The sequence below is a fragment of the Melitaea cinxia genome, chromosome 5 (assembly GCF_905220565.1).
Source record: "Melitaea cinxia chromosome 5, ilMelCinx1.1, whole genome shotgun sequence".
In the NCBI taxonomy this organism is placed as follows: domain Eukaryota; kingdom Metazoa; phylum Arthropoda; class Insecta; order Lepidoptera; family Nymphalidae; genus Melitaea; species Melitaea cinxia.
Window position 1 is genome coordinate 14,212,698 of NC_059398.1, and position 16,567 is coordinate 14,229,264.

The 16,567-nt window shown below is 32.4% G+C and overlaps 1 protein-coding gene across 1 annotated transcript in view; it reads left to right on the forward strand.

Moving 5' to 3' along the window:
- The first annotated feature begins 677 nt into the window (after positions 1 to 677).
- The window catches only part of LOC123653864, a 124,721-nt gene continuing 108,831 nt past the window's right edge, over positions 678 to 16,567 (forward strand). Inside the window, exons 1-2 of the mRNA XM_045589842.1 lie at positions 678 to 948; positions 1,164 to 1,358. Of these exons, the coding sequence (XP_045445798.1) occupies positions 678 to 948; positions 1,164 to 1,358 (466 nt within the window). The remainder of the gene's footprint in view (positions 949 to 1,163; positions 1,359 to 16,567) is intronic.

Here is a 16,567-nt window from a genome sequence, read left to right on the forward strand (position 1 = left end):
GTATCTTTTGATTGCGTTGGCTTAGAAGTTTAATTTTTTTTTACAGCTCCAAGGGACCGTAGACCTATATTGATAGTATTTGATATGAATTTTAGCTTGATACCTTCACGAGTTCACGAGAAAAATGGTCTTGACAGACAGATGGAAAACAAAGTGATCCTATAATGGTTCCATTTTTTCCTTTTGAGGTATGGAACCCTAAAAATGAGTATATTTTATAACCAGAGTAGTTGCTACTGCTATTAATAATTACTTTGAAAAATTGCTAACCATTAAACAGAAAAAAAAATGATTTCATTTCCATTAAAACTATTGCTTATGAAATTTAAAAAAAAATAAGCTCAAAAATAAAAATCTTTACATAAATAATTGTTTTCACATTCATCCGAAATCGTATACGCAACGTTTTAATAACGAGGAGCTCGTTTTAGATATCAGTTTCGTTGAAACAGAAATCATTACATAATATAAAACAAAGTCGCTTCCCGCTGTCTGTATGCTTAGATCTTTAAAACTACGCAACGGATTTTGATGCGGTTTTATTTAGTAAGTCGAGTGATTCCAAAGGAAGGTTTATTTTTTAGGAAGGTTTATTTTTTTTCGCTTTCGATAATGCATGGTGGCCGGCTCTCAAAAAACAGCTGGTGGACAAGCATTGCCCGAGAAACCTATTTACTATGATCGCCTCATACCTCCAGGATCGAAAGGTCATTGTTAACTACGCCAGAGCGACCAGTGAGAAGAAGACCACGAAGGGTTGCGTCCAAAGATCCATTGGCGGGCCAACCTTTTGGAACCTCATACTGGATTCGCTGCTGAGAAAGATCAGCGATATGGGAGTGTATTGCCAGGCCTTTGCGGACGACGTGGTCCTCGTCTTCTCCAGCCAAAAATCCGGCAACCTACAGACCTCAGCCGAAACTACCTTAGATGCCGTACAAGAGTGGGGTATACATAACAAACTGAGCTTCGCCGCGCATAAGACCAACGTGATGGTTCTCACTAAAAAGCTGAAATACGATACCCCCATAATCCATATGTCCGGCACCCGACTGAGGCTTGTAGATCAAATAAAACTGCTGGGGCTCATTTTGGACTCGAAGCTCACTTTCAACGCGCACGTATCCGCCGTATGCAAAAAAGCTGCGGACATTTATAAACAGCTTGCGCGCGCGGCGAGAGTAACTTGGGGTCTGAATGGAGAGATCGTACGGACCATATATGTGGCGGTAATAGAGCCCATCGTTCTGTACGCAGCGAGCGTATGGTCCTCTGCAGCAGAGAAGTTAACGATACGAAAGCAACTAAACTCCCTGCAGAGAGGATTTGCACTGAAAATGTGCAGGGCGTACAGAACGGTGTCGCTTACATCGGCACTAGTCCTCACAGGCTTACTCCCGTTAGACCTTCGCGTTCGAGAAGTAAGTGTATATATAAACATAGATAATAATAATTATTATAATAGTGACAACAATAATTAAAGTAAGGCGCAATATAATTCTATGTCTTTTTGCATGTAAGATATCAATTAAGTTTAGCATAATTTTGGTCGGTGGACTCACGTCTGCATTAGGGATACTAAGATAGAATAATTAGGTCTCTTAATGTAAGCTGCAGTAGTGTAACAAGTAAACGATCAGTAATAAAACTAAAAATCGGAATAACAAAAGCATGGGCACTTTAAGCCTGTGGACATAACTTTATTTATAAATAAAAAAAAAGGAAGGTTTATTTGTATAATAAATGCATAATATAGTAGAGGAACACTGATATTTTTGCAACTGTGCGAGCCGGAGCCGGTAGCTAGTAATTAATAAAGATATTACAAAAGTAGTTGCTAGTCTAGGTAAGAGACAAATCAATACCTCTGAGAAATACTTCACCAATTCAATTTCTTGTAGGCATATAGAGAAATTTAAAATCGCCGATAAGTGCGACATCAATAAAACAGTTTTAATAAAATTTACAAGTTTTGTTATTATTAAGTCATAGTTGCAGTAGAAAAATAATATTAAGTAATATAAAAAGTTGTGGGTTTCCCTTTAAAAACAGAAAATACCTGAAATTCTTCGGGTCTTTTGCTGGTAATCCTATCAGTTTTTCTCATAAAACACAAATCTGACGGAAAATTATTGTCTCAGTTTTTCGTAACACAAGGCAGTAAAGGCGGACGGAGTGCAATAAAAATGTTTTATAGCAGAAATTATCTGCACATGGTGCCTGTTAGGTATCTCCGAGACAATTTGAAATTTGTGTTTAATCCGTTAAACAAAATCTAAAGAGTAAAAGTATTAATTTTAAAGTAACATATCTAGTTACGAAATATTACAAAACAATCCGTATCCTGTTGTTTTCATTGCGTAAAGAGTATGTTCACCAAGTATTTTTAGCCGACTTCAAAAAGGAGAAAGATTCATTTAATTTTGAGCGAGTTTTGTCGAGTAAATTTGAAATTATTCCTAATGTGTGTTTAATTGACTTCGACTAAGTTGAAAATACTCTCATTTTCTTACTTTTTGTTGTAATTTTATTTCATTTTTTGTTTGTTTGTTTCAAAACAATCACAGTGGAAGGAATTTCGTGATTAAAGTATTATCTGTCGTTAAACAGTCCTACAATACAACGAAAAGTTTTAATAGCTCAAAAAAATGTTCTTATCTATAGTTTTCTAATATTTCTTATCTATAGTCTTTTTAAAGTATTATCTGACCCCGATATACGTTGTTCTGTGAACTGTCAAACGTTTGACACGTTTGACACATTCAAATAAAACAATACCGTGCGTCGTATTAAATGTATTTTACGAACTATTCTCATTATCTACAAAGTGTGACACAAAAAATAAAAAAAAAATCTTAAAAGCTGTTTCGGAATACTTCGATCACAAACATCACACTACACTAGCAATATCATTTACTTTTGTATAACCAAAGAAAGAAAGAAGGAAAAAATGGTAATTATCTAAGAACGTTTTATTACATTATTACTTGTTTTCCTTATTGTTTCTTAAATTCAGTACCGATACTTACAAATCGGTGTTCACTAGAAATAATTTAAGCCTTTTCTTCGTAGTAAAGACTTAAAGTGATTCCTAGTGAGAAACCTACCAACTTTAGTTCTTAAGAACCGAGGCATTAGAGTATAGAGAATTAACTAGACCTTAACCTGTAAACCTCATTAAAGCGATTCAAGGAAAATTAATAAAATAAATGAAACTGTAAAAAATATACGATATTACGTTCTGCCCGCGTGTTTATCTGAAAGTTTCAAAAAATGAAATGAAATTTCATTATTACATTATTAAATTAAAATTCTAATTTACATCTTTATAGGTTCGCTTTTAATGTTTTTGCCCCGACATAAACTATCTTTACCCTAAATGTTAATACCCAACAGAAAGATGATTGTAACAATACTGTAGTTTTACTGTAGGTTAATCACTTAAAGCCTACTGTGAAAAAATCTAAAATATGACGACTAGCTTATCAGAACTTTTTTTGGCAAAAACGTTAGCAGTTTTGGCAGGGTTTTACGATCGCTTACGTGTAATTTCCCTTGTCCTGATTATTGATTGTCCAGCTTCACCTTCAGGGAGCGTTGCTATTGGCCCTTTTTAAATAATGACCCAGTAGGGAGTTGAGCTTGTAGCTGTACGTCGAATTGGACAGTTTTAGAACCTTTTCTCTTTTATTTTATTTATTAATTTAAGCGTTTTTACTGTACACTTGACAAAACAAATTAGTAATTAGGCATTGATTTATTAATTTTAGTAAACTTTAATTGACATTTTTTAATAATCTCTTTTTAATATTTTTTTGTCAATCTTCGTCAGTGTATGTTTTGCAATCGTCACGTACTTTATGTGCGCTAAAGCCTTGGTCAGACACAGCGCGCTATCTTTGCGTGCTAGCCCCACACTAATCGTATTTTTCATTTAACTGTATGCCATTATTTATTTATTTCTTTATTTATTCTTAACGTACACCGAAATACAGACACATATTAAAAAAGCTACAATACAAGATGAACATAGGCGACCTTATCGCTAAAGGGCAATTTCTTCCAAATAAACTTTGGGCACAGGACATGATATATGAGTAGCAGCGGTTAGAAGAGTGCACATATTAAGGAGGAAAAAAATCAATAATAAATAGCATTAAACAAATTGGATACATTTTTAATAAAAAATATAGCGATAGTAAAAGTTTTAAAGGAAAAATTATTTTTTTCATTTTAGCGCATTCAAATAAAAGCTTATTTTTTTTAAAAAGGTTTTTTACTTTTAATTTATTTTTGACTTTTTAGTTGTCGCTGGAAAGTTTCTCATTTATTATTACAATAGAAACTGTTATTAGAGGTGAACTAAAATAGTTAGGCATAAAATAATTAGTCCACCATACGTCACTTTCTTCGAATTATTCTTAGCAAGCTCTTTTTTGATACCCATATTGTAGAAGTGCATTAAAAATAACTAGTCTACCATCTTAGATAATCCGCCATGTTGTATTTAAAAAGACGTCACAAAGTTGACCATACATTGTCATCTAATTTGAACTAGTACACAAAACATCAGCTCCATTGGTTGAAGATATCTGCTTCAAAATTGAGTTGCAAGATTTCACCCGAACTTACATACATATACGTACATTGCAAGTTAAATAAAAGGTTGTAACTACGCTATCAAAGAGAAATGATTCTGAATGTTAACGGTACGCAAAATTTAAACAGTTTTGCTAGAACATTGGATGAACATGACATAATGATAATATCAAATTTATGTTGCTTCATACACTATCGCACTTTGAAAATTAATTTAATTAAAAATAATTATTTACGTTAAATCAAAAAGAAATAAACCTAAATGTAGCTGGACAATTGTCCAGCTACATTTAGGTTTAATTAAAAAAGCGGTTTTTTAAAAACCCTTCAAAGGATATTAGTTGGACAAAATTCTTTTTCCTATGTAGTAGGGGTTCATATGTTATTTCGTTTTATAGCATCTAAGAAAACGATTTACGTAAATAATTAGCTGTTGCATCGAATTTTCGCATAAAAAATGGTGAGTACCTACAAAAAAATCCCCCTTTTGATTATCTTAAGGACGAGACTTTTAGCAATAGATTAAGCTTTTTATTTAAAACAAAAGACAAAAAAAAACTGATTCGATATATTCTGTAGCAACTAAAATCCTGGAATTTTCCACAAATGTTTGTCCTTGATACCTAACGCCTTCCAGAGGTATACCAAAAATCATTTCTTATTATAGGTTTATAATATAATAGGACTCTGCGACAAATTTTATATTAGCTATTGGCTTATACATATGCGGCTTACGTACGAGTAGTTACGAGTATAGGTATGCGGTTCTTATATGCGGCTTAATATTCTACACGTGTCATTCTACATGATATTGGGGAACAAATCCATGCTATTTTGTCGATATTGAAAACCATTATTATAAATGAATAAATGAACAAATAACTTACACTTAGTCGTTTCGTTAAATATTATTCAATTTACATTACAAATATTTAGTTTTAATAATGTATGTACATATTTTTAAAATTATTGTGAAATATGAAGTTTATTAAAAAAAATCTTCCAGTTTAAATTTGAATCATTATTAATAAATATGAAATTAATAATATATAATATACATATTAAATTAATATAATTTAAATAATCATAAATTGTTGTTAAACATTTGTCACAGTCTGACAACAACGGCTGAACCAATAGTGTATGAACAAAACACAAAAACGAAAAGAGAAACCAAACAGAGACCATAAGCAAAAACTATTCCACCCGTAGGTTTGTTTACAAACAGTTTTTATTTAAAGGGTTTAAGTTTAGTCGGGCCAGATTTATGTTGTCAATTGAAACATTCATACGAGTATTAATTTGACGATCAACTTGTGTTGAGAAAATAGATTCGTCGCAATCACTTAGCTTAGCCATACCCCTTGACCAATGAAATTATTGTAAATTAGAATACCTGTCTGAATGGTTTACTTCAACTCTATCCATCAGCCCTTAACAATCCACTGCTGGATATAGGCCCTACCTATAGTTTGCCACTCCATCTGTTGTGCCTTCTGAATCCTATGCATTTCATTATTCCAGACTGTGTCACGTAGAGAAATACCAAGCATAGCTCTCTCCATCGTATACTTAGCGACCGTGAGACTATGGAAAAGGCTAACGGTAAAATACTACGTCTGAGCGCCGTAGGTCTTCACTGGCAACAAACACTGCTCAAACACTTTTGTCTTCAGGCACTGTACGAGAAGATATTTTATAATTTCCCGAACGCTTAGATTCTACGAGTTAGTTTTTCTTGTCAATTCCTTGTATTTTATATTATTAATAAGTTTTAATTACAGATCAATAAATTAAATATATTTTTGTACAGATATCGAATCAAAATATTACAAGTCTTTAAAGCCGTCTAGTTTATGAACTGTCATTTCTCTTTGTGATACGAAAATAATTTCTTAGAAGACCGACTTTTCTAGAAAGACCGTTCTACGGTCTATTACGCTCCGTCGTAATGATATTAAGCTGTCAAAAGAAATGGACCGTAAACCTTATAATTAAAATAAACTAGGATCGCCTTAGCTATAATAATATGTACATATTAAATCGAAATCACCAGCGGTTTACACAACGATTTGGTGAGGGAACTTTGCCTACAACAACTAACAACAACTTGCCTATATTGCTCTGGACTTTGACAGCCAGGCACACAAATTAATAACCTAATAGTGCGCGATACAAGCGTTTGAAATAAAACGCCTATTTTCATTATCCTTTCATAATTTTGTATCAAATTTTAATAAACACTGTTTAGAATTTTTGTGCAGATACATTTTTGAGCAGTTGAGATCAACTTTCTGAGGAGATAACAATGGTTATAACCATAAGATGTACAAGTATTAGGTTTGTATACGAGTGGTGTCCCCACCGTGCCTGTGAGTCTCCCTACCGTGCCTCGGAGAGCACGTTAAGCCGTCTGGCCTCGGTTGTTATCATGTACACCTGATAGCGATCGTTACTGATAGTAGGGAATATATCCGCCAACCCGCATCGGAGCAGCGTGGTGGATTAAGCTTGATCCTTCTTCTACATGAGGATATTATAGGCTGAAGCGCAGGTATATGAGCAATTGTATGAACTTTTGGTATTAAAGAATACAAATGTTAACGCATATAACAAAGGAGATTCTATCTATTAAAGTACACTCTTTTGCAATAATGATATAAAGCTTACCTATATTATAAATGGTCTTGCATAACACCGATGCTTGAAGTCCCCAGACATAACACCAACTTCCTTCTCAATTCCTTGACCATACGTGCTGCAACACTTTGGAATCATTTACTGAGAGTGATCCAAGAAAGCACTTCGATTTATTCTTTCAAGAACAAGCTAAGTAAACATATTTTCTCCAAAACGATGAACTTCTCGTAGTTGTTGCATGTATGTATATGTGTATGTATGTATGTATGTATATGTGTATGTAACGTTAAGTAGCCGAGTAGAAATTTTTTTATCTTCCTTAGAAGGACCGGACCAGGCATGCCTGATCAGGACTAGATAAGGCATGTAACGCAGATGATTGGTCTGGAGGACCTGATCAGGATGAGATGAGATTTCCTTATCGGGTCCAGATCAGGAAATCTCATCTCATCCTGATCAGCCGGTTCGGTCCGGTCCTTTTAAAAACCACGAATGTATGTTCTTGAGAAAATTGTTTAACAAAAAAGAAGCGAATTGATATTATAAATATGTAACTTAACATAATTATTATGATATTTATTTCCGTTTATTTTTTCCAATGTATTATTTATTTATGTTTTTACTTTAAATATTAATTATTTTTATTTATTTTTATGTTATTAATAAATTATTATTAATAATTAAATTTTATTTAATAACTTCTAATAATTAACTACTAATTAACTATTTCCTATTACTTAAGACTGCTCCACTGTGTAAAAATGAACTCCCTGCTAGACTGTCCTAATAACTGTTTATATAGTAAGTGCGCTTAAAAACATTAATAGCGCGATTCAGGCTCATTTTGCGTAATTTCTTTCAGGTTATCCTGATCTGGACCGGACCGGGTCCTGATCCAGTATGCCTGACCATAGTTGATTATATTTTACATCAGGCTATCCTGATCTGGACCGGACCGGGTCCTGATCCAGTATGCCTTACCATACTTGATTATATTTTACATCAGGCTATCCTGATCTGGACCGGACCGGGTCCTGATTCAGTATGCCTGACCATACTTGATTATAATTTACATCAGGCTATCCTTGTCTAGACCAGGCCTGGTCCTGATAGAGCTTGCCGGATCTGGCATGCCTCATTTTATCCTGATCCGGTCCAGATACATGATCTGGTTGAGCCTGATCTTTTTTCTAGTCTACATATGTATTTTTATATAAGTATATCGTTTTTTAAAACCTTTTTGTTCAGTTATTTTTTTTTTTACTTTATCACTCTTGCGCTTATGAGACCCGCGGTAACATCATTTCTCGCCACCATGGATAGACTGGTAGAGATCTCTTTTAGAGATAAGCTCGCCCTTGCCAACATCCCTTGTAAAAATGATTTGTGATTATGTTTCTTTTTTTTTTTAAGTGTAATAAAGAATAATAATATATACGAGTATAAATCTAGTTTATATATATGGGAAAGAAATGTAATATATTGTAATATATTTTGTTACTCAAATATGAAAATCATCATACGCACGAAATATAACGTAACTGTAACAGCTGTTGTATTTATAGGTAAAATAAAACAATTATGCTGTTTCGGTAAAACGGTTAAAGCATGGGTACGGAAGCGTGCCGTCCGAATACCGGAATGGAGCATTTGTTACGAATGGCGTTGTAATGGACATTAGGCTAACGTGTAAGTTAATACTGTTTATTTCAATGTATCTATTGTCAAAATTCAACGTCGAGATAATAGTAGCAGTTAGATCTTATAATATCTAATATTACAGTCATCATTCCATTTACTCATTCTGACGCAAAATTGAAAAGTGTTTTTTTTCAATGCAATCGCGAGTCATAGGTTCTATGTATATAAGATAAATGAGCTTCTACTGTTGTATAATATTATAATTACGAAAATTTGTGAGAATGGATCGATGGACGTTTATTACTTATTCATCCAAAAATAATTGAACTGATTGTTATTAAATTTGAAACGTAGCTGGAAATCAAGAATAACACATTAACTACATTTTATCCAGACATTTTTAAGGGATCGGAAATAATACAGGTGAAATCGCGAGGCGCAGCTAGAGTACATTATAAGAAACACGGGTGTGCCTAGTCCTGCTTTTTATTATAACATTATACAGCGTTAAATTATCGCTATTAAGTTAATTATTTTTGAAGTGAGGTTTAAGCGGAGGTAAACATTATACAACATAATTCAGAGACATCAATGTCTTATACACATCTATTTATTGTCTTATACGTATAACAAGTTTGATTTATTTATTATTTTCTTATATTTACATTTCTATGGCTTATATATATATATATATATATATATATATATATATATATATATATATATATATATATATATACACAAGGTGTTATTAAACTGACATCCTTCCATTAAACTGAGATATTAGAATTGATATTACAACCTCAACGTTTGATTGACTTTTATTTTATGATTAACAAAAGAAAATTTTTGATACTGTACACAAAAAATCATCTTAACGAATATGACATTTATTAAAATAGTATTCAAGTAGCAATTCGATTAATTAAAGTGAAATACGCTGCTTGATAACAAATACAATTCAAACAACGGGTTAATATTATTATAAATATTATTGTTACTTGAGTCTAAGTGAAATCACACGATGGTTTATGTGGGAAAGAATGCAATTTATTTTGTTATTCAGGTCTAACTTCGGTATTTAGGACGGTGAAATTATTCAAATTTCCTAGTATTTAATCGGGCTTACTACCTTTACCGGTACCACAATATTAACCAACTTCCACGCTTAGTGAATGCTACAAATGCTTTTGTAAAGTTCAAAGCCACTCAACGATGAGAATTCGAAAAGTTTAGTCCTTTATATAACTAAATGTTTAATTAGTATAACTTTTATTTAGATTAAAATAAATCAATAATATATTATGTAACTCAGAACAGTATATTAATTTACTTACTGTCGTTGATAAATATTAATACTCGCATAAATATAATATACTAGCTGTGCCCGCGGCTACGCCCGCGTTGAAATCAGTGTGTCACAAAGTTTTCCCAGCAAACTTCCAGTGAAACTCTCATCAAAATCGGCTTAACCGTTCCGTACGCCTCTTCTCTTGAAACCCTCTCTCCATTGGTGAAACCGCACGAAAATCCGTTCAGTAGATTTTGAGGAAATCGATCACATACATTTTTGGGGACTTTGTTTTATAATAAATACACTAACTATTGCCCGCGACTACGTCCACGTGAAGCGCGCGTCACGTTGAACAAAATGGTTCGTTGAATTCATCAGAATTGTGGTATGAAATAATTTAGTAATAATATAGTATTGTAGTGTAAATATGTTTAAAGTATACTGCATGCAATTTAGTTTTTAATATGGTTCTACGTAAATATATGCCACGGAATAGCGTAACGCACGCTCCTCCCTGACTCCGTGACGACAGGGGTATATAAAATATCCTAGTAATAAATTATCCTAGTAACGTAAAGGTTAGATATTATATAAAATATATATTTTTTGCACTACTTATAAGTGATCAATATAAACGTTTCTTGAACACTTAGGGCTGCAAACGCGGCTATTTTCCTTTAAACCGACTCTGCTGTATATGTTTCATACAAACTATCAACCCCAATTAAACCCTCTTAGGTATAATATCGCAAAATCCGTTCTTAGCGGACGTCTACTAACTATAATCTACCTCCCTGCCAAATTTCATCTTTGTCCATCTTGGGTGGATGGTTTTTGAGTTCTCGTGATGAGTGAGTCAGTGACCTTCTCTTTTATATATATATATAGATTATGATGTATTATTTGGACAACTCCTCACCATCTATAGAGCATAGATTTTAAATTTCAAGTCTCTTACTTCAAAAACATAGGACTTTCATACAAACTTTCAACCCCCATTTTATCCCCTTAGGGGTCGAGTTTCGTAAAATCAGTTCTTATTATATGTCTACGCTCTATAAGGAACTTACCCGCTAAAATTTCAAGTTTGTAGCTGTTATAGTTTCGGAGATTTCATGATGAGTGAGTCAACCTACCATCCTCCGTTTTAATCCCAAAAGGGTGTTGATTTGTAAAGACACATTATTCAAACACCTTCTCACTATCTATAAAGCATACAATTTAAATTTCAAGTCTCTTACTTCAAAAACATAGGACTTTCATACAAACTTCCAACCCCCGTTTTATTTCCTTAGGGGTCGAGTTTCATAAAATCCGTTCTTAGCAGATGTCTACGCTTTATAAAAAACCTACCTGCCAAATAATAAGTTTGTAGCTGTTAAAATTCGGAGATTTCGTGATGAGTGAGTCAACCTACCATCCCCCGTTTTAACCCCAAAAGAGAGTTAATTTCTAAAGATACATTATTTTGACACCTCTTCACCATCTATAGAGCATACATTTTAAATTTCAAGTCTCTTACTTCAAAAACATAGGACTTTTATACAAACTTTCAACCCCCGTTTTACCCCCTTAGGGGTCGAGTTTCGTAAAATCCGTTCTTAGCGGATGCCTACGTCTTATAAGGAGCCTACCTGCCACATTTCAAGTTTGTAGGTGTTCTAGTTTCGGAGATTTCGTGATGAGTGACCTTTCGCTTTTATATAATGTATAGATAGATAGATTATAGATTACCTACAGTGTGTTTTGATTTGAATAAACATCTTTTGTTTCGTTATTCAATATATTTTTCATGTATATATTTTTAGGTTAAAATTTATTAAAAGCATTTAAAAATAATTTATCACGAAGAAATATATTGGAAAAAATGTGACCATATTTTATTCCTATAAATTTATCTAGTAAAATACAAACGAAATTATTTTAATTTATAGTAGTCAAGCAAATATCGTGTGCAATATTATTGTTTAAATAAAAAAAATCTACTTAAAAGATATTTCTTTTTTATTTATTTTATTTGTTACAAAAATTAAAACAAACATAACAATAGCTAACGTGTTTCAGCACAATTTCATGTCTCCCGAGGGAGAGCCAAAATATCGTTTGTCATATGCCATAAACCAAGGTTGCCGTCATATCCATCAAACACAATACTATAAAGGATATTTGCTCGCCTGTAGGTAATGTTTATGCGGAGTAAGCATATGTAGGTATGTGTGTTTCTTTGGCGCGCTCCATAGCTAAGAGAGATTTATTGGTATTAGGGTTTGATTTGTACTCGAAATATTATAAAATTATGTTGAATGTAACAAAGATTTTTACGCTTTCAAATGTTTGGATATTTTGTGAAATTAATTTTTTGTTAACGACGTAGGTATTTAAAATGTTTATCAATACTGTTAATTTTGAAGTATTTATTAAAATGATTTTTTACCTTTAAAAATAATTATTTTACGTATATTGTTTTTACTGTCTTAAGGCATAGTTGTTGATTGATATGATAATAACTAAGATAATCGCACTGAAACATACGGCGTTGACTCTGCTAAGCGATCCGGGTATCGATTGGCTACGGAGGTGTTAAATATTTGCACATTGTTATTTCAACTTCATTATGTTGTAATTTTGAATGGAATTAATCAAACATTGTCAATATCAATAGAATTATATGCTATGAACTACGTTTGACAGTTATCTGTATCTTAAATTAAACTATCACTATAATAATATAAGCGCAGTTGTAACTATAATAATAATTTGTAGTATAATGTATTACAAATGTTACAAATCCGCAAGGGGCTATTTCCGAGTTGATGCCGTTCCTTGTTGTTTGTTGGTAAAATAGTATTTAAAAAAAATCTTCTCATCTTTGTAATTTTTCTGTTATATAAAATTAGCATTTCGCAGATAAATAATAGTAACACATTAAGTGTATTACCAAATTAATCCTTAAATCATCATAGTTTTGCAAAAAGAAAAATAGACAAACATTCGCACAATACTTTTAAAGCTTACACTGTCATTCAAAATATAGTCACAATACTCAGTATACACTATAATATACTTTATTAACGAGTATATCAAAATTAATGAATAATTTAGAAATAAAACATGTAAAGAAAGTGCTAAAATTTGACATTTTGTAAAAGGCACAAGCTTTGGTAATTAATATACAAACATATTAAAGCTTACTTCTAGTGACGATTTTTGTACATTTATTTATATTAAAACAAAACCGTAAAAAGAAACGGATTAGAGAAGATTGAGCAGAAATTTATTCGTAATTACCCAATTCTCTAAATGAATTGACGGATTCTTTGTTTATATCCAATTGTATTACACAAAACAAATAAGTTTAACAAACAAAAACGACTAAAATTTAATCACAAAGAGAAACAAAACAAAAACAAAATTATTATTATGGACAAGAACGTATTTGTTTTAATTGCTTCTGACCTCTATCACTGTAGTAAGTGTAGTGGCTTTGTGACATAATTTTCATATGTCGTCTAGACCATCGAAAGAGATTCATCCTAAATTACCTATTCGACTTTGTTATTTAAAATGTATAAATTTAATAGTTGTCTGCCCAGGGATTGGAACTGTCGAAACTATTTGGCTCCAAAGAATCTTCTATATTTAATGCATCCCGATTAAACTTTAAGTTATTAGGGATCGAATGTAACACGTTTAATATAGCACGTGGCTGGTGCCCCATTATACTTATTTTTCTCATACGCTTCAGCCTCTAATATCCCACTTCAAGTCAAATGCCTCTTTCCCCATGTAGGAGTGGGATCAGAGCTTAATCCACCACGCCGCTCCTATGCGGATTGGGCACATAGTTTACCTAAAATTTTATGGCTGCTACAAACTGTACAGGTTAACGTAACTTTGAACATGTTTAATTTTGAATATAAGAGAAGGACATTACACAAAGTATACGCTAACACGGTTATTTACTAACGCGTTAGAAAAATAGTTGCGTTGGTAATTTTAATATGTATTAAAAAATCAAAATCACGTTTCAGTCTAAAAATTACATGAGAAATAGCCGGATTTTATTCCATAAAATCTACTACGGACCACTACATCTATTTCGAATACTAAATTATTCAACGGTATTTTTAATTTAATTACATTTTATTTTTTAACCGACTTCAAAAAGGAGGAGGCTACTCAATTCGACCGTGTTTATATATAATGTTCTCGACTTCGTCTGAGCAGGATTAGTAAGTACTTCGAGTATCTTCAAGTATCTTATGTTTATACCAAAAGTAATCAAAATTGGTTCTGCCGTATAAAAACCAATTTGTTACTACCAAATGTGCATTAGAAATATATTAACAATTTTTATTGTTTTTATGTTTCACTATTTTGGCGATAATGGCTTACACATAAAATATAGATATAATATGTTGTCTCGGACTTTTTTGTACGACTGATTAAGATAAACATTTCTCTGATACATTGTATAAGTGTAAACTCTACAGCAGTGGCGTGCATAAAGTTTTTAGACAGGGTAGGCAGTCAACAAAATATGAACAGTCACTCTGCACTTACTTTCTCGCAATTTTTCTCATTTATTTCAATTTTGTTGGGAATAGAGGCTTTTAGACAATTTCAAGAACAGACAAGTAAATTATTGGACACGTAAAGTGCATTTATACTAATGATGCAGGCATAAAAAAATATAAGTACAGCAACCAACTGATACCTATCAAACAAATTAGTTACTGGATAGACATAGTCATCTCATAAGGCCGGCACTCTGATAATTTCGTTTGTGTCAAACGTAGAAAATCATTGATAACACTATTAATTAGTTACGAAATTGTATGCTTAATGAAAGTACTTGTTTATTTATTAATAAATGAAAAATTATAACGTCATTGTTATTTATGTGTTAAATCGATACGCCTGAACAATTTTTAATTTATCTGTAAAATCGAACGTCTTGAATTTCGATCCACTATTTACTTTCATAAAACATACGTCTCCGTTACATATTTCACAAGTAAACTTATTCATCACTAATATATTAATATTTTTACTAATAACAAGAACGCACATACAAAAAATTAAAAGTGAATTGTCATAATATTACTCTGGGGAATGATTTGGCGGATGCGATTATACGACCGTGTCAAAAATCATAATTATTAGTACAAACGGTATCGAATTCAAGACAATTTAATTTGACAGGTTATTCTTAGGCTGTGCCTAATTTCGTTATTAAATCGACCAATGTTAAAAACACAATACTTTGTTCGTATTCCATATGACACGCGCGACATTATAAAATTGTAGGATTATATAATGTCTTAGTGTCATTGTTAACATTTGTTATTATAAGCAGACATAACATTGATTATAGGCAGAAGTTTCATAAAAGGCCCGTCGTCGTCGATGCGCAAGAAGCGCTGATATCGCATATATGACGGCGGATTTTTTGGAAGCGGATTTAAATTGAATTATGATTTATGTCTTTTTCAAAAATATGTATTCAAAAATAATTGTAATGTTCATGTTTTATATATCATTTTTAGTAACATGCCTAGTTAGGCAGTACCTTTCTGCCTATATGATATGCACGCTACGGCTCCACAGTATTTACGGCGTACGCCAGAATAGCTCGCAGATGGCAGATTTTTTTTCCGACTTACTTGACAATTATCTTTATATTTTGGACAATTCACACACTATCTTTATAAAATGTAGCCTATGTGTTATTCTAATGTATTATAAACTATATTATTCTAAACTTTCATTAAAATCCATTCAGTAGTTTTTGCGTGAAAGAGGAACAAGCATCCATACATCCATACATAAAAACTTTCGCATTTATAATATTAGTAGGATATGTATATAATAAAATCGTAGTGACGACTAGTGTGCATAATGTGTCATTTATAATTGCTTTTTGACATGTTAGATCAAACATCTTTTTTTTATACGAATAGGTCATCAAACAAACGTACGGTCTCCCTAATAGATGGCGGTTACCGTAGCCTATAGACGCCTGTAACACTAGAACTATTGCAAGCTTACTCACCACAAGAACACAACACTTCTTGAAAGTAGTATTATTAAATCTTCCTTAAGGTTAAAATTATCAAAAGTACTTAAAAATCGATTCTCAATACTTTTTAGGGTTCCGTACTCAAAGGGTAAAAACGGGACCCTATTATTAAGACTTCGCTGTCTGTTCGTCCAGCGGTAAGTCTATCCATCTGACTGTCACCAGGCTGTATCTCAAGAACCGCGATGGCTAGACAGTTGAAATTTTTACAAATTATGTCTTTCTATTGACGCTATAACAAAAAATACAAAAAACAAAATAAAATTAAAAATTAAGGAGGCTCCCATACAACAAACGCGATTTTTTGTCTA